Source organism: Fulmarus glacialis, unplaced genomic scaffold, assembly GCF_000690835.1.
Source record: "Fulmarus glacialis isolate BGI_N327 unplaced genomic scaffold, ASM69083v1 scaffold39462, whole genome shotgun sequence".
NCBI lineage: Eukaryota > Metazoa > Chordata > Aves > Procellariiformes > Procellariidae > Fulmarus > Fulmarus glacialis.
Window position 1 is genome coordinate 47336 of NW_009196633.1, and position 18107 is coordinate 65442.

The 18107-nt window shown below is 38.5% G+C and overlaps 1 protein-coding gene across 1 annotated transcript in view; it reads left to right on the plus strand.

Annotated features, from left to right (window-relative positions):
* MYO1E (myosin IE) overlaps nt 1-14084 on the plus strand; it is a gene marked incomplete at both ends in the record, with an annotated part of 51393 nt that extends 37309 nt beyond the window's left edge. The window contains 7 exons of the mRNA XM_009572264.1: nt 2407-2521; nt 3225-3394; nt 3854-3999; nt 9055-9201; nt 9887-10044; nt 10915-11007; nt 13880-14084. Of these exons, the coding sequence (XP_009570559.1) occupies nt 2407-2521; nt 3225-3394; nt 3854-3999; nt 9055-9201; nt 9887-10044; nt 10915-11007; nt 13880-14084 (1034 nt within the window). The remainder of the gene's footprint in view (nt 1-2406; nt 2522-3224; nt 3395-3853; nt 4000-9054; nt 9202-9886; nt 10045-10914; nt 11008-13879) is intronic.
* Between the last annotated feature and the right edge of the window lie 4023 nt (nt 14085-18107).

The following is an 18107-nucleotide window of genomic DNA, read 5'->3' on the forward strand; positions in this document are numbered from 1 at the left end:
GGCTGCTTTCTCGACGTTATGCTACTTTATGGATAAATCAATCCAAAATTTGAAAATACTTTTGTTTTCAGTTTTATGTAATAAATCATATAAGGAACTATCTTCCTTTCCTGGCTGCTGAAATACCCTAAGCTTGGTATGTTTGTCCTTCATAAAAGCATAGATTTTCAGCAGCCATATCTTCACAAATGGGGTGGGTCTTATGCCTGGTTTTTTTCAAAGAAAGAAATGAAGTAATTTGCTGGTGTCTGTCTTCTTAATGTCTGTCTTGGCTTAATAGCCAAGTGGCAAGTGTTCATATAGGATTGATGGTTCTAGTTCCCCTTCACTCTGAAGTGGCCAAAATGTTAATATTCTGTACCCCAACATCATATGCTACTAGGTTGTTTCCAAGAGGAAGAAATTGTTTTCCAATGAATGCATCTTCCCATTCTAATGCATTTTTGTAATACTAAGTCCTGGTTGCATGTATATGCCATTTAATGGCATATCTGTGAGTTTTACTGAAGGGCAGTTCTACAGGTTAAGACAACATTTTCTTTAAAAATTTATTTTTTGAAAAAACATGAAATCCATTTTTAAACAAGTACTAAAAGTAGTCTGGGCCTTTTTAATTTTAAGTTGAAAATTTTTCTATGAGCTGAATGTTCTAAAGCTTGATTTATATCTTTGCATATCAAAGACAATCATCTCTCATCTTATATTACTAAAAGTATTGGCTAGGGTTATATTACTTTTGAGAAAAATCTTTTAGATGGTAAGTAAAAATTTTTCTTTCTACCACCAAAAAAACCACCTGTTGTGGTTAATTAGATAAAAATACTTGATTTGCTCAGGAGTGTGAGCAATACATATATATATATATGTAATACATATATACATTATAATAGATATTTTAGGAAAGAATTCATGCAGTATTTTTATTTTATAACTTACGAACCATATTTTAACTTGGTGTTTTCATTGAACTTCCTTGATTGTGACCTTCAACTACAGGTGATAGACTATTTTGCATTGAGATTTTGTAATTAGCATTGTTGTTAGAGAAATAAATGGTGAGTGTTCACAAGAGTTGACATCAACATTGTTACTGTAACCTGAATTGCACAAAGGCTTGATCGTGCCCCTGCTGAAGCTGAGGAAGTTTTTGCATCAGGAGCACTCATACCTGTGTGCTGAAACCCTATCTAGTGCTTGTGTGTTTGTGAAGAGATTTTTTTTTTTAACAAGTGTGCTGTAGATGGAGAGTTGCCAACTGTGAAGTAAGGTTTTATGGGTGGCAGAAAGGAGGCTTCATTATTTACATTTCCATCAAACACCTGAATAAATAACTCTGTACAAGAGCAAGTGAGGTTCTGCGGAAATGGTTTGCACTAGATCAAGTTTCCTTTTTAAGATCAATATGAACAACAGTATTTTTCTAGATTTGCATGGTTTAGGGCAGCTAATTAAAAAAAAAGGATCCTAAAGTCCAGGTTTGCTTCTTGATATATACTATTTTTACTAGTTTTATCTCTTTTGAAAGCTAGAAGAAAAGTCCTTATGAATATTTAACACACAATAGAGGGAAGTAATAAGCAACAGTCATGTCAGTGGACTGATTTAGTACTGTAATTGTTAGCCAAATGCTTGTGCTTCTGATGAGACAAGAAAACATTTAACTAAACTTAAAGTATGTAAAAGGCTATAATGAAATATGCTGTATCCTACAATAATTTTGAAGTTGTTCTAATGCATTAAATTTACATATATTTTAGTGGGATCTGGGAAATTCTCAAAAAAGGGGATGCACCTTCCATTTCCTTTTTGATAAAACCAGCATTTCCCCTTGAATTCTGACAACATTTTAGACCCAAAAATCTTACTATGTCATACTGAAATACAAGATCATAGTTGTAAATCCTGCAGCCAGCTGACAAGCTTCACTGCTGGGAAAGAATGGAGCCAATGGACACGAGAGTATGAAATTCAGACAGGGAAGAAAGTTGCGTGAGAACACAGGACGTTATCTTACACATTGCACAGATCCCCATAGACATGGTAACATTCTGACAAGAGAAATGTGAATTTTGGAGAATGTGAAGATGGAGGCTGGATGAATGCCCAGTGGAGAACCTTGAGTCGCACCAGTAGAATATTTCAGGGAGAATCCATATTCCTCTTCCTTCATCATTTGGTATCAAGATTAATGGGTAGACTGGTAAGAGCCAGAACCACTCCAAGCATCAGAGATTTCTTCCAGAAAAGGTTACTTTAACATTCTGATCTCACATCCCATAGTTGTGGTAGAGGCACCAGCTTGGACCTAGAGTAGAATGCACTGGAAAGTTGTTGAAAGTGAAATATGGCTTTTTCTTGAACTTCTCCTGTAAAATGTTTGACCCACCCTACTGTCTTTTTGTACAGCTATTTTTGTTAGAAGAGATGAGAGAGAGGAAGTATGATGGGTATGCCAGAGCCATCCAGAAGGCATGGAGGAAGTATGTGGCCAGGAAAAAATACGTCCAGATGAGAGAAGAAGGTAGGTCCTAACTTCTGATGACAGATATTTCATACATGGTTCCAGGAACAGAAGGAGTGCCACAAGAGATGAAGGAAATATCTCCCTCTCTCTAGAGCAAACCATTGCATTGCAGATGACTCTCTAGGAATGACTGCAAATTGTTGGACCCCTAAGGTACCACTGATGAGGTTGGCTGCTCTGCATGCATAGATTTCTTGGACTATCCAGTGTTTTGCTCTCAAAACAAAGCCAGACTCGGTAGGACAGAGATCAGGGATATTCCAGGGGAAGTGAAAAAGGAAAAGCTTCCCACAGTTATACAGGACTTAGATGGTCTGTAGATGATACAAATCAATCCAAGGACTGTAATGTTCAGTTGCATGCATGACCTGGGTTATGTGAATGAACAACATTCTTGGTTTGGAAGAGTTAATCTTTAATTCCCAGCAATGAGTGAGAAATTCCTTAGTTCCAGAAGTGCTCCCGATTCATCAGAACTACTGAGCTTGCCATCAGTGTATTTCATTAGGAATGGATTTAATAGTCACATGGATCCTTATATAAAGGATTAGTAGGAGTGCTTCATTATTTTTTCCATATTATAAACAATTTGGTTATCACTTCTTCCCGAAAAGTTCTGCTTGAAACAGTTAGCTCTTTCAGATCATGAGTTTAGAAAATTTAGTAAATTTTTAATCAATGTTTATTTTTGGTATTTAAGCATCAGATCTACTGCTGAACAAGAAAGAGAGAAGACGGAACAGCATTAACAGGAATTTTGTGGGAGATTACATAGGCATGGAGGACCATCCAGAGCTACGCCAGTTTGTGGGCAAACGGGAGAAGGTTGATTTTGCAGACACCGTAACTAAGTATGATAGACGGTTTAAGGTAGGTTTAAGAGCAACATCCACTGATAACTTAGTTCTGCTAGGGAGTTACAGATGTCTTTACCATCCTTTAACAGAAACTCCACCATGTTAGTGTCATACCACCTAGGATACCAGCTTGAAAAAAGTATCTTTGACCTAAAAGACACCTAGTGAAGCAGTTACACCCTTGTGATTGGAACATTGCCATTGTCAAACCTGTTGTCCCAGGATGAAGGCTTTATGGGACTTGCTGGGCAGAAAGCTACATTAGGAAATGGGGAGCAAAGCTACTTTCCTGTGCTGTGCAATCTGACTCTGAGGTCGTGTGATTAATTACATCAGTATTTTTTTCACTTGAACCAAAGACTAACAGTATTGCCCCAAATCATAGTACATTATATATCTTTGGAACAGCATCACAACATTAGTGCGTTGATCAGTGCATAGCTATGTATTTTCAAACAATTTTGTATTTCAGAGTGTGAAGCGAGATCTTGTCCTCACTCCGAAGTGCATATACCTGATTGGGCGTGAAAAGATAAAGCAGGGTCCAGAGAAAGGCCAAGTGAAGGAAGTCTTAAAACGAAGAATGGAAGTGGAGAGAATTCTTTCTGTTTCTCTAAGGTGGGTACCTTGAAAATATCTTCTCATTGACAGGGGGGAAATAAGTTGATTGATGAAGGGTGAATTTCTTAAGCTGTATTCATTGAATCTTGTAAACAAAGAAAGCTGAAGCCTTATTTTCACTCCCAGCCCTAGTAAGTGTGTTACAACAATAGATGTTTACGCTTATAGCCAACACACATTTTCTGACTAGTTGTTATAAAGTTTCACTTACACTGGGTCTCACCTATCTGGTGTGTCCCCCAAAATGTATTCTGTGAAGCATATATTCACCATGCACAAGCAGGTTCTAATAAGTTTTGGCTCAAGCGTGTATCCCAGAAATAATTCTTACTTATGGAAGTACACCTTGTACGTGCCCACTGCTTCCTAAAGGGAGCTACTAAAACCTTTATTTCTAGTTGGATTTCACATCACTTCTGTTGACTGAATGTCAAGCCAATGCCAGATTGCAGGAAATATCTATCTGAGGTGTCCACACAGAGCTGAGAAACCCAGTTAGGTGAGCAAAACCAGGAAGAAACTGCCCATGAGAGCAGTGGATTCTTGCCTATATCATTTAATCCCTTTGAAGATGAGTGAACGAAGTCTCTGGATACCTCTGCATTTGTTATTACAGTTTATCAGAGCTGGTAGCTGAATGTAATTTAATACAAAAGAATACTGATCCAGGGCAACAAGTGTACTTTAAATATTGAAATAAATTACTATTTTAATGAAATACAAGTCTACTCTTGAGTACTGTGTATTGATAGCTACTGCAAAGGTTTTTTAGTATATGCTTATAAAACGTTCCCATTAGCATAGCCAGAAGTCTTCTCACAGACATTATCCAGTACTTAAACCCAGCAGATTTCACATTTTTGCAGAATTCTTCACAGCCATTTCAAGATTAGGGAAAGGTTTGCAAGATGTGTCTGCTCACAGTACCATTTCCAAAACCTGTGGTTTATTTATCATACATCTTTATAAAGAAAGTGGCAACAAAATAACTGCAGTAAATCTAGGTTAAAGATGAGAGTGGAACCTGTCTTTTTAGTGCTCCGAGTTTGGACTGTGTTCTGTGCAAACCTTGAACAGATTGCAGCCAGACGCTTCAATTGGGCCTGTAGCATTCCAAAGGCATAGTCACATTGAGTCAGCTAAAAGAATGGCTGCCTGCCAAGTTAGTGAAAGCTGTTACACTCCTCTCACATGTAAATAACAGTTCCACAGAACCTTCTGAAGCAAAACCAAATGTGCTTAGTTCAGAGGAAGTATGTATGTTACATTATGTCTAATAATGTTTTGAACTTAGCTTATTGGGGTTTATTTTGTTGTAAAAAACATTGGGGTTTGTATATGCTAAAAGTAGATTCAGAATTACAAGCTATCAAACTGGCCAGGTATTCCTCCAAAACCAAACCCTAAAAAACCCATGGGGTCAAGAGGGCTTTTCCCTGTTACCAAGTTAGTATGACCCGAGTTCAAAATGGGTCTTAATCAAGGGATCTCTTAACTCCGTATTGAAGTGGCTTAGTAGTAATACAACGCCCTGGCTGCAGAGGCTGTAAAAGTTACTGCTTCTCTTGAATCTGAGATAATCCTGTCTCAGTGACAAGAGCTAGCACTTGTGATTTTTAACAGTCTTCAATTAGTAAAACTAGAGTGAAACCTTTATTTAGTACGTGTATTACCTACTGTGTATTTTTGGGGAAGAAAAAAAACCAACAAAAAACCCCAAAACAGTTTTTCAGACATCAGGCTCAAAGCAAAAATTGTGTTAGCTCTAACTTGCATTCTCTCATGTGTTTTCAAAACTCCAGTTTATTGTCCCTATAGTTTAAATTTTATACTCCTCTAAGATAATTGATTTCTGACTGGTTTTGAAGTGAATCTTAAACCTCTGCACTTGAAGAAAATAATTGCAATAACGTTCTTCATGAGCTTATCCAGAATGGATTTAGCGCTGTTCTTTATTGCAGCCTCAAAGTTTTGTAAGTTTCAAATCTTATTTGTTCTATTTTTCATGCAATATTAAATTTTAACTAAATCAATACAAAATGAAATACATTTTAAATGGAAGGGGAGAGACGATAACCGGATTCTTGCATTGCTAGCTAAACAATATATCAAGAAACCCATGCGCAATATATTGATGTGAGCTTGTATCAATACGCTTATACACAACAAAGGCAGAATAATCAGCACTATTGACATGTATTAACAGCAATTAACACTACATAACAATTTAAATTACTAAAGGAGTTGCAATTTAAAGTGCAAATGCCCAACTTGGAATTTGTTCAGGGTACTGAGAATGACAACCCATACTGTCATGGAAATGTTCTTGCATTTTTAGTAACAATAAATAACTCAGCATTATAATTCATCTGATAAGGAATGACACAGGATATCCTAACAGTACTGTGAAGTCAGACTCTTTGCCAAATCAGCAAAAATAGGACCACTGACTGGATAATATTTACTATAGGTCTTGGGCTTTTCTTACACTTCTTGTTCAGAACCTTGCTGAGGCTCTTGATTTGCCTGATGGTAGGAAAGGTCATGCTCTTACGCTATTTTTATAGATTTCTTATTGCTATTTTGAATACTAATTAGGTAAGTTTGTAGTTTCATACACCTTTTTCCAAACTATGGGAAAGATTTCACAATTTGAAAGGAGATTATGGAGTGCACAGGTGGCAGGCAGATTTTTAGAAAAACAGGCAGTGACACAACTCATCCTTTACCTAATGTCTCAAGTGGGTTAGAATTGTATTTTCATACCTGACAGTCAAGAGCATCTCTAGCAGCACTATGAAGCTATTTTTAATTCTGTATGAAAAGGTACTCACAGTCTGCAGAGGAATTCATAGTCGTCAGTAACCAAATGAAAAGTGAGGGTCAGAAAGCTAGGCCTGCTTCCCTCTTTCAGATTTATAGAGTCAGCAATCAGGCAAACCAGCTGGGAGAGGAAAAGGGAGGAGCATGCTCAGAGTGGAAAGCTGTTGGTTGCTAAGTAATTGGAATCAGAAAACAGTGGTGAGGGCAAATAGACTTAATCTTGTCTCTGATAGAAGGTGGAGGCTTTTTCTTTCTGAGCTGAATGTTCTTTGAGTTCCTTATATGCTATTATTAATTTACTTTTGGAGTTACTCTGAAATGTTGAAGCAATACATACATAGATTTAGGTGAGATATCAGCACCTTCTTTGTGTGATGTATTGCTATGCAAGCCATTGAAAGAAGCTGTTTCTTAGTGATAGGTACGTAACTTTGGCTTGCCTTCACCTGGCTGCCAAAGCCACCTGCCTGGTTTTCCATAGCCTTAAGCACTGCAATGCTTATACATATACTGTTTTTTAGAAAAAACGGTGAAAACTCATAATGAATGCTAATTCTAAATCCAACAGGATTTGAAAGGTCCATTTCTCCAGAGAGAAATGCAAACTGAGAGTGCCTTTTTCACTTAGTAGGTGATATCTAATGTATTGAAATAAAATGCTATTATAAAATAGTATTTTTTTATATTGGTAATAGCAGCAGCAGATTGACCAAGAACATTGACAAAAGAGCAGAGAAGCTTGGGCTTCAGACTCCCTGCAGCGGACTAAACAACCATGAAAAGGAGCCATGCATTTTCTGCCAAGAATACCTAACAATATCTAACTAATGCTTCTTTCTTCACTGGTTGTACTCCATTTTGTGAAATATCACGCTGGTGATGCAATAAGGTTACACAATTCTCAGCTCTGCACAGTTGTCAAAAGCCCTGTGCTGTCTCTTCTCCCAGGCACACATTTTCCTACACTAGCTAGCACTCAGGTGGCTGCATGAGGGTATGGATGAGACATTGAAAAGTAAGGGAAGCAGAAAATTAATCTACCAGGAAAGGGCAGGGGATGGATTGTAGCACAAAGGAAGGAACAGAAATATGCATGAATAAAAAGGGTGAGGGGCAGAGGGAAGACTGCCCCTTCCGACAGCACAACAATGTTAACTTGATTTAAACTGGTTATGAAATCACACATAAAATTAGAGGTTTCTTGTCACTTCTAATCCAATGCAAATGTGGGTGGCTGCCCAAGGGGCAGTCCTCTCCCTCCATCATTATGCTCCCACCATTTTCTTGTGATGAGCTCCCAAGCTCATCCAGTGGGATGCTAACCAGCTTCAAAATACAATTAGTTTACTGTGGAATCAGTAACCATAGAGAACCATAGAGCATCCTATGGTTGTTTATATGCTATTCAAGTCAGGAAGTGGGGACCCATGGCCTCCATTTTCAGCTCTTACAGTTTTATTTGGAAAGCTTTCTTTATACCTCTTTGTAGAGAGGATGCAGAAGCAGACAGGCACCAATGTAGTTATAGCTAGGAAGTATGCCAACATGCTGTTAAAAGGAAGAATGATACACATATAAACAAATTACAAGCATGCTGGAACAATAATAATCCTGGCTAGGACATGACAGAACTGTTCTTGCTGTGGGGACTCTGGAAGGGCAGAAATCAGCCTTGCAAATTACTGATGTGGTTATCATTTTCTGTGAAGTGGTTTGCAGCATCTTCTGCAGGTGTAAATAGGAGTTGATCCAAAGGTGGCAATGGAACCCAACATGTGTGGTTTTTATACTGTGCTAAACCAGTCCAAGCTAAAGCCAATGGAAAGTTGAAAGCTTTCATTCCGAATTTGCTTGCTTTGAGTTTTCAGTCTTACTTTAGTAACCTTCAAGTTTCCAATTCACGTCTAATCAGAAGTTTTGCTATTATTGAAGAGATGGACTTTAATTATAACTTTAATAGCACGTGTTCTTTTGATAACAGTAATTACTGTAAAATCACTAAGTAGCATGCCTGTCTCTCAAAAAGGATTGTTTCAGATATTCCATTATCAACTCCTGAAAAAAACCCAAACCTGTTCTCAGAGAGCAAGACTCTATAATTAATGCTGCTTGGACTTCCTTATGCTTTTAAAAATTAACCCTGAATACTCTGCAAATGTCCTTATAATGCTGGCTCTATTTGCTGATGAAATTTTAATCTGAATGGTATATGCTCTGATTTCTTTCCAGCACAATGCAAGATGACATTTTCATTCTACACGAACAGGAATATGATAGTTTGCTCGAGTCGGTCTTCAAAACTGAGTTTTTAAGCCTCTTATCAAAACGATATGAAGAGAAAACGCAAAGAAAACTACCTCTGAAATTTAGCAATACGTGAGTTATGTTTTTTCAATGGGCTTTTAAGAATAAATAATATTTATTCTTGCTGCCAAGGCAAATTGAGTGAGTGCTAGTTATTGAGCACGTGGATAGTGTGGAAATGCTGGGAGAGAATATATGTGTGTGTGCACGTGGAAAAAAAATATAAATTGGAAAGATTGAAGTATATGTATGCAAAAATGTTTACTCCCAGAACATGCACAAGGCCCACTCCTAAAGCATATATTGGCATATACATGCCAATGTATATACATATATATACACACATCTAATGTATATATACATCTAATGGTATATACAGAAGAATGTTTAGGAACAGAGCACTCTAGCTTTCTCCAGTAGAGTCTGATGTTTGATGGCAGACACGTCTCTTACTCAGACCTTTTCACATTTTTCCTCAAAGCTCACTGTACTCTCTATCCTCTCCAGGGCATCTTAAACTTCCTTTGAGTAGCTCTACCAGGAAAGTTAAAAGATCAATTAAGAACATTTTTAAAAGCATGAAAAAGAGATTTAATTGGTTTGTTTATGTCAGCTAAGTCACTCGGGGAATACAGATTCTCAGTCTCAGCTTTTTATTTTTGTATTTCTAAGTTATCTGCTGCCAAGTGATATTGTCCTGGTTTGACATAGAAATGCTTTCTGGTTTTTTATTCATGTGTTCATGTGCTTATATTAGACTTGAAGTGAAGCTGAAAAAGGAGAGTTGGGGGCCCTGGAGCAGTGGTGGTTCTCGACAAGTGCAATTTATGCAAGGCCAAGGAGATATAGCCATTCTCAAGCCAAGTAATAAAGTGCTGCAGATCAGCATCGGACCAGGGCTACCAAAGAATTCTCGTAAGTATGAATTTCCTTTAGAAATTAGTGAATAATTTAGAAATTTAGAGAATCATTGACTCCTCCTCTCCATGCTTGCCTCTAGCCTCAGCATGTTCTTTATTATTTCTCCGTAACACTTAAAAGAAGATCCAGGTTATAGATCCTAATGATACAGCAAAATTCCCCGCTGCTCTACAGTCATGATGGAATTTTGTTACTTTCACTATATACCAACTGTTTGAGTTTTCAACTCAAAGCTGAATTTCAACTGAAATGTCTGAAATTCTTTGCCCTGCGGCAAAAGAAATGAGGGCATTTAATCATGTAACATAGTACAAATGGCACAATTAGCCAAGCGTTTTGGGGAAGTCTGTCACTCTGCTCTGAGCTCCTGCAGTTCCTACAGTTTTGCTGATGAAGAAGGGTCTGCATCAGGACAGGCCAGGTTGTGATATGAGGAAAGGTAACCCCTGTACGTCACCAAAGATTGAGCTGCAAATATACCAGCCTCTCAGGTTTCGTGTCCTACTTTTTTCTCATACTAATTGCTGATCAGAAACAGTATAGTCAAAAGTACTGCTGTGCCAGCTATCCATGGTTTATAAACAAGTTCATAAAGCTAACGGTCTTTTGGGCCTCGTTTACTGTAGCCTTGAGACAGCTTTACTTTATATCCTGCGGCTGAACTGGATCACAAAAGGGAGAACGTGCCTAAGTCATCCTTGTTGCACCTAAAGCTTTAGCACCTGGCCAACACTGTAGGAGTCAGATTCATTATTCATGAAGATCAGCTCTTTCTGATCACAGAGTAGGGATCTGGCAGCCAGAAGGACTTACCTAATTAATGCAATAGTGAAAGGGTAACAAAACGTTGCTGGTTTCTTTTAGGTCCTACTAGACGGAATCTTACCCAAAGTAGAGGGTATTCCAACAGGTCTCAAAGTCAGACTTACCCTATGAGAGCCGCACCGCCTCCTCCTGGTAAGTCCTCTTAGCCTCGGGCAAAAACAAAATTCCAAATTCAGGCTTTCGCTTTACTCTTGTCATCTGGTAATTTTTACCCATTAAAAAATCGTAGTAAAGGTTTAAAATCCCCTATAAAAGATCCTGTGTGGAAAACATACATTGTAGGCATTTTATGAAGTGTAGTGTTGGAGTCTGCGGACAATCAAACTGGGGTTCAAGCAGAGATATCCTGGTTGTCATGGACGCTAGCATGTTCAGCCGCTTAGTGTAAGACAGTGAATCCAAAACTAACCCTGTAGCCTTTTCCACTTTCCTTTTGAGGATAAAGCTATACACTTACCAAGCCACAGACAATGCTTTGCAATGAAACTGCTTTCAGTGCCAATAAACAATAGAATGCAATTTATGTCTCATTGTTCTACCCTGTTACGTAACAACTTTTGTGTATGCTGAATGCTGAGACCTGTCAGCTGTGCCAGCAAGCAGCATGGCTTTTTCTGCATGGGATTGATGTCATTAGGGTGTTTCACTTGTGCCCTTGAGAGATACAATGAATTTAGCCTGTGAACTCAGAGGGGAGAACAATATTCCATTGAACCAACATTTCCCAAATGTTTTTTTAACTTACACTCCCAGAGTATTTTTTTTTAACAAAGGGTTCTCTTTCAGTCAGCTGCTGTTTATTGGGAAGCACAATGCTAATGGTGTAAGCTGGGTGTGCAGCCAGTCTTGGTCACCAAATTAACTAGATAATTCCCAATCCTAGCAAAACCTTACAGCCATATGAGCCAAACTAAGACTGCATGATCTGCAAGAACTGCTTGTAGTAAAGTGGGAAATTACTGTAGTTAAAGGAGTCAACCTGTCTGCAAACACAGATTGTAAATATTCATACAGGATGCGTTAAAGCAAGAAAAGTCTGTTTTAGTATTTTCAAAAACTCTCTCTGCAGTTTTATAGCTACGTGAAAAAGACAAAAACATTGGTTGAAGAAGCCTTGTGCCTGCAGACCAAGCCCAAACTTGCCTCATGTAGGTAAGGTAGTTTGGATGTAGATTTGCACACATATCCACTAGTCCAAGGCACTAGCGGATGCCCATACCTGCAGTATGGCCTTTTGTAATCATATATCCCCCAGTGCTTATGACAGCTCCTGAACAGATATATGAACAGGGAGTCCTAATTAGAAGAGCCTCCCTCTGCATGAGCAAGACTCTGGGCTAACTTTCTGCATGGGATTGATGTCATCAGGGTGTTTCACCTCTGCCCTAGAGAGAAAAAATTAATTTAGCCTGTGAACTCCAAAGAGAGAACAATATTCTATTGACCCACCGTTTTCCACATGTTCAACTGTGGAGTTGAACTAGATGTTCACAGACCAGTGAAATCACACTATAGTGTCCAGGCAGGACGACACAGGATAAGTGTAACTACTGAAAGTGAAATGCTGTGTTGACCCTTACGCGTTAGGGTATCACGTTTAAAAGGCGAGTAGGTGTCTTTTATATAGACCTCAAATCAATTACTGTAACATGTGGGGTTTTGTTTGGTTTTGTTTTTTTTTTTTAATTCAAACTCTTTTGTGAAGTAGCCAATTATAGCTGCAAAAATAAGATTGAAGACAGCTGTTACAAGAAAGTTCCAATTAGATTGTCCAGACTTTCAAGGAGTCTGAGGCAACTGCGTGATTTGGGCACATTCCTCCTTGAAAGTCACAAACAATTCTCTCCATCCTGCTCTCACAATTTGGGGAAGTAACACTGTCCTTGATCATTTGAAATGTATTCTGCTGTTTTCACATTTGTTTTCAAATTAATGGTCCAGTAGCTGAACAGACTATGCGTATGTTCAGAATAAAACAAACCTTTATTTATATAACCATAATGTATGTGCCATACTAGCTTGGGTGCCAAAGTGAGTTTTACGTATGAGTTTATGACTACTTAAGCTCTGACACAGTATCAAAAGAATATCAGAAGCAAAGACCAGCTGCTGAATGCAGTAAGGTTTTTCCAAGTGTCATGATTATGAATTCTCCTCTCTGCACAGCTATTCATTCTGCTAATTTTCAACAGTCGTAATCACAAGGGAAAAAGAGGATCACCCACAGCATTACCCAATCTGATTTTTAGTATAAGCATAGCTCCCATTCTATTCAGTGGGGGTTTTAGGAATGTAAAGCGTGCAGAATTGAGCTCCTTAGGCCCTGATCCTGCAAGTAGCTCAGACATGGGTGGGTTTGTTTTAAATTCAAGTTAGAGGCATAATTATTTAAAGGCATTTATTCTTGTCATCACCTAGAAAATTCAAACTCCTTTTGAGCTATCAAAGTAGCAGCAAGGCTTTTTTTTAAAAAAAAAAAACAAACCAAAACCACAACGAAAAAAACCCTTGCTTGTTAAAATAGACAAATACTTATAGCAACTTAAAAAATAGTCTACCCAGTATTCAGGGAGTTGGATGGATTTTGAATTTTAAAAGAAAGGGAGACCCCCAGCAATTCTAGCTAGCTTTAGATCAGCCCTTATGTGGATAAAATTTTATGCAGTGTTTTAAATAGAGGTGTGGTGGTTACATGCTAGCTAACCTTAATAAGGTTGAATTCAGCTGAGAGCTAATCCTCTTGCTTGTAACATTCAAGGCACATGTCTCAAACTTGAGCACAAGTCCATGAAGACATGAACCCAAAATAGATTTCCAGCAGACCTGAAACTGTGTATAAATCAAACTTTAAGATTTCAACATTATTTTGTTTTCAAGTTCCTTGATAGCTGAGTCTCACTGACAGCTGAATCTAACTGACAGCTGAGCCATCCACACAAGGAAAAGGTTACCTTTACTGAGCTGTAGTTTGGACTGGATGTGTTCACACTTCATTTACTTCTAGGTCAGCAGCAAAATGGAGTAATAAATCCCCCACAGTTTCTACCACTTCCCCATGTCCCAGGAAGTCAACGGGCCAATCAGAAAAACCTGTATACAAATATGACACGACCAACTTTACCACGGCAACTGTCAGGAGGATCAGGCAAGATTTCACAGCAACCAGAAAGCTTGGATTTCCTGAAAGTACCTGACCAAGGAGCAGCTGGGTAAGATTTTACATTAAATCTGAGAAAAAAGTGTCAATTTTTGTAAATAGCTTCACACACTCAAACTGTTCAGGACTGAAAATTCATAGATGACCAGATTGTGCTATTGAGCTGTACGCAATGGTATCATCATCTTCTGTAGGATTTAAAACACATATTCTATCGTAGGCCTTTAAGAATGAAGGTGAACCAGTTCTAGTTTAATATCTTAAATTTGCGTGGTACCTTCTACTTAAGGATATTAAGACACTTAGCAGAGTTTAACTAGGCCTTCTTTCCCTTCTAGTTTACAGATCATAAACAGTAGATGTAGTATTTTATGGCAACTGTCATGCCCAGAAATGCTGGCTAATAGTCCTTTTGTTTTAGCTTTGACTCCTGACTCACACACCACATTGGTACTTCTTTTTAGGAGGAAGGCTTGGCAGTGTGACATTCAAGATCATTTCAGCATCATTTGGACTTCTAAGCTGCAGCCTTCTAGATATGTTACCATGACAATCCTACAAGATTTGGGGGTGGGCGGTCTTATTGTTGTGACTTTTCCCGATAGCCAAGAGTCAAAAGCATCAAAACAATCACCAGAAGTGGCAGAAAGACAGAATCAAGAAATCAGGGGCTTAGTAGAGGGCAGCAGAACAGTTGTTCTCAACTCTGAAACCAGCTGCTCCAGATCTTGACTGAAAATCCAGAAGCAGGCAAAACCTCTGATTTGTGGAAATCGTGAAGACAGAAGTCTTGTGTCAAATAGTTATGGGACCTTAGAGCTCCAGAATGTTAAAGACCTTACAAAATTTTAAGTTTTTCAATGACTGAACAGTTTCTACTTTAACTCAGCCCTTATATTCCACTCTCTTGTAGAACATTAGTGGAGCTTTACTATAGTGGGAATTTGAGTGCCAGTTAATTGTCAGACTGCTGTCTATTCAGCAATACTAGCCAAAAAAAAAAAAAAAAAAAAAAAAATCTGATTTTGAATAAGCAGTTTGTGTTTCTCCTTGCTGATGACTTCCTATTTGTGTGATTTAATTCTGACTTAACCAAGTCTCAGAGAAATTACTATTAGTAACAGCTGGCTGTCCCAGAGCCATATTAAATCAACAAGGAAAGTTACATTAGCAGATAGAATAAAAATCCACTGTGGTAAGGTGTAGTAACTTTGCATAGTAATGGTTAGTGCAGACACAATTCTATAGTCCACAGCTCTTCAAGTAAACATAAATACCTCCTTGTAAAGTAGGAAAGTCCTGTGTATGTTGAACTAGCCATCATTTTTACATCTCTGTCCAAATAATACTGAGGGGAAAAATGAGGAAATTTGGACTTTTCCTGAATCCACTGTGGTAAGGTGTAGTAACTTTGCATAGTAATGGTTAGTGCAGACACAATTCTATAGTCCACAGCTCTTCAAGTAAACATAAATACCTCCTTGTAAAGTAGGAAAGTCCTGTGTATGTTGAACTAGCCATCATTTTTACATCTCTGTCCAAATAATACTGAGGGGAAAAATGAGGAAATTTGGACTTTTCCTGCATCAACTACAGTTCAATGTCCTCCTCAACTTCTCTTCCTCCAAATGGCCTCTCTCCTTCCCTCCCTTCCAACAGATTGTTACTTCCCTCTGTAGTGAGACTCTAGAGCCCAGGTGCCGACAGACAGCTGGCTGACAGCAGTTAGCTTTATATTGCACCAGTGCCCTGACTCATTGCAGTCTGAGCCTTCGCTTACCACCACAGCTAGAGCACCATATACCCCTGAAGGTGATGTAAAAGTTTGAAGTAAAACCAGAGACACTGCTGCAGTAAGAACTTTGCCTAAGGAAGCGCCCAAGTATTTCAAGCGCCCACGATCCCATTCTAATATTGCATTCTTTCACCCTTATCATACATTGTCCACTGTAGTAACGCAGCAGTGACATGCCACATTCAAGGATTTTTCTTGTTGCTCACTAACACTTAAGCAGTCATGATATTTTTCCTCTGAGCTGTCAGTTGTGACTCAAGCTCCCAGGCCTGACAGCAAATCATTTTGCCAAATATGGAAGAGCTTGCACTTGGGGTAATCTGGGAGAAATCAAGATTGGGTCAGACTTTCACCAAATTTCCACCTGACCTTCTGCAGCCCCTTAACATATTTGCCCTCAGCCTGGAATATTCTGAGGGATTAGATGGAACAGCTCAGTCCGCTTCTCCAGTGATCCACATGAATGGGGGTTCTTAGAGGCAGCAAAAAATTATTTCTTTTTAACCATACCAAGAGCAACTTTTCATACCAACAGACCCTTCTCAGCTGTCAGTCAGTAGACAATCTCCTTAGCCAGATGTTCTGCACTAAATTCTCCTGTTGGCCTAAGCACTCTTTTTTGTGTGTGATCCAGCTGGCTACAGTACTTATTTAGCGTATTACTTACAATGTTGCTTCTAGTGAGCATTAGACACCTCACAGAAAACAAATAATAGTAAGTGTACACAGAATTGATAGATTTCCAGTATCAAAAGAACTGCTCAGGGTTTCTAAATAGGGGCTTTCCAGTTCCTAAGCACAGAGTAGAGGTGGCCAGCCCCGCAGCAAAATTAGGCATGTACAGAGTGTCTTTTCAGTTGTACTAATGGCAGTCCTTTTTCCCCACTGTACACCAAGTGTTAGCCGTAAGATATTGTAAGCATATTTAGAGCATTTTTCTGTTTAAGATTGGTCTTCAAATAAGAAAACAAGCGGCCACTACTACTTATTTTAACAATTTCAATACTGTCAGCATACGCTAACACTTTTAGACACACGTCCATCTTTGTAAACTAGTAATTTCCAAGCATTTAAGTGGTGAAATTTCCTCATCGCATGTCAACTTACTCTGTTAAAGCTGTTTTGCTAATACTAGACTTCTACTTTGTCTTGAGACTACAGTTCATGTAACAACAACAAAAAACCCATAAGCCATAGAATAAAGCCATTGTGATTTCTATCGGACAACTGTGACTGACACATACATTACTGTAAAATGTAGCAGCCACCAAGTACATAATGAGATAGGAACTATCATATTGGATTAAAAAGATCAGTTGCATCATACCATAGTTCCTAATGCTATGGGTACACACCAACAACCCCATCTGTTTCATTCTTACGAGTTCACAAGGATGATGAGCACATACTAAAGCATCTATTATTTATAGTTACCATTTTAAATTGCAGTTATGATCGATGTAATCCAAGGGAAGGAAAAAAAAACAAAAAACAAACCACAAACCCAACAACAAAACACACTGTGTTAGAATGACATCTTCACTGTCTGCCCCAGTTTTCACTGATAACCGTGTATGCTCAAGAGTGGTAGCAAAAAAAAACCCCACCAACAGCCACAGCAGTAATTGCAACCAGAACAAGTAGGGAACAGGCATCCATCGCTCCCCTCTGGATGGATTTTGTGGAAGTCAAGCTTCTCTACAGGAAGCCACAAGTAAGACAAAAGAGCACTTAGTAACATGGCTTATGATTCTGAGGTAGGGAGGGACGAGGACATTGGGGAGTGAGGGGGGTTTGTTTTGTTTTGTTCCTTTGGTTTGTTTTTTCCTTTCAAAGCAAGCTACAGTTGTAGGCAACATGCAGTAGCAACATGGATGCTACTGTGTAAGGTAAGGGAACATGTAAAATGGGCCTGGCAAAGTGAGTTCTTAGACCCTGATGTTCCAGTACATGAGTTGCTGCCTGTCTAGTACACTCTGCAAGTTTATTGAATTGCATTTCCTAAAGTGTAGAGTAGTATTTTGGTCAGAAATGGTGCAAAGTGCCCGCTCTGAGAAGAGTAGAGTGCAGCCCAATGAGGATAATTTCAGGTGGGCATTGAAACAAGTAGGTAATCATTTGATTTTACATCTGTTTGACTTCAGATGGTGGTGGGCTACTCTAGGAATTGGAGTATTTTGACACAGTGTATTCAATGCTTTGTTAATGCTAATACTACCATATTCTGAGCACACAGTCGAAGATCAATTTGTAATCGCCATAATATTAATATAATCCATA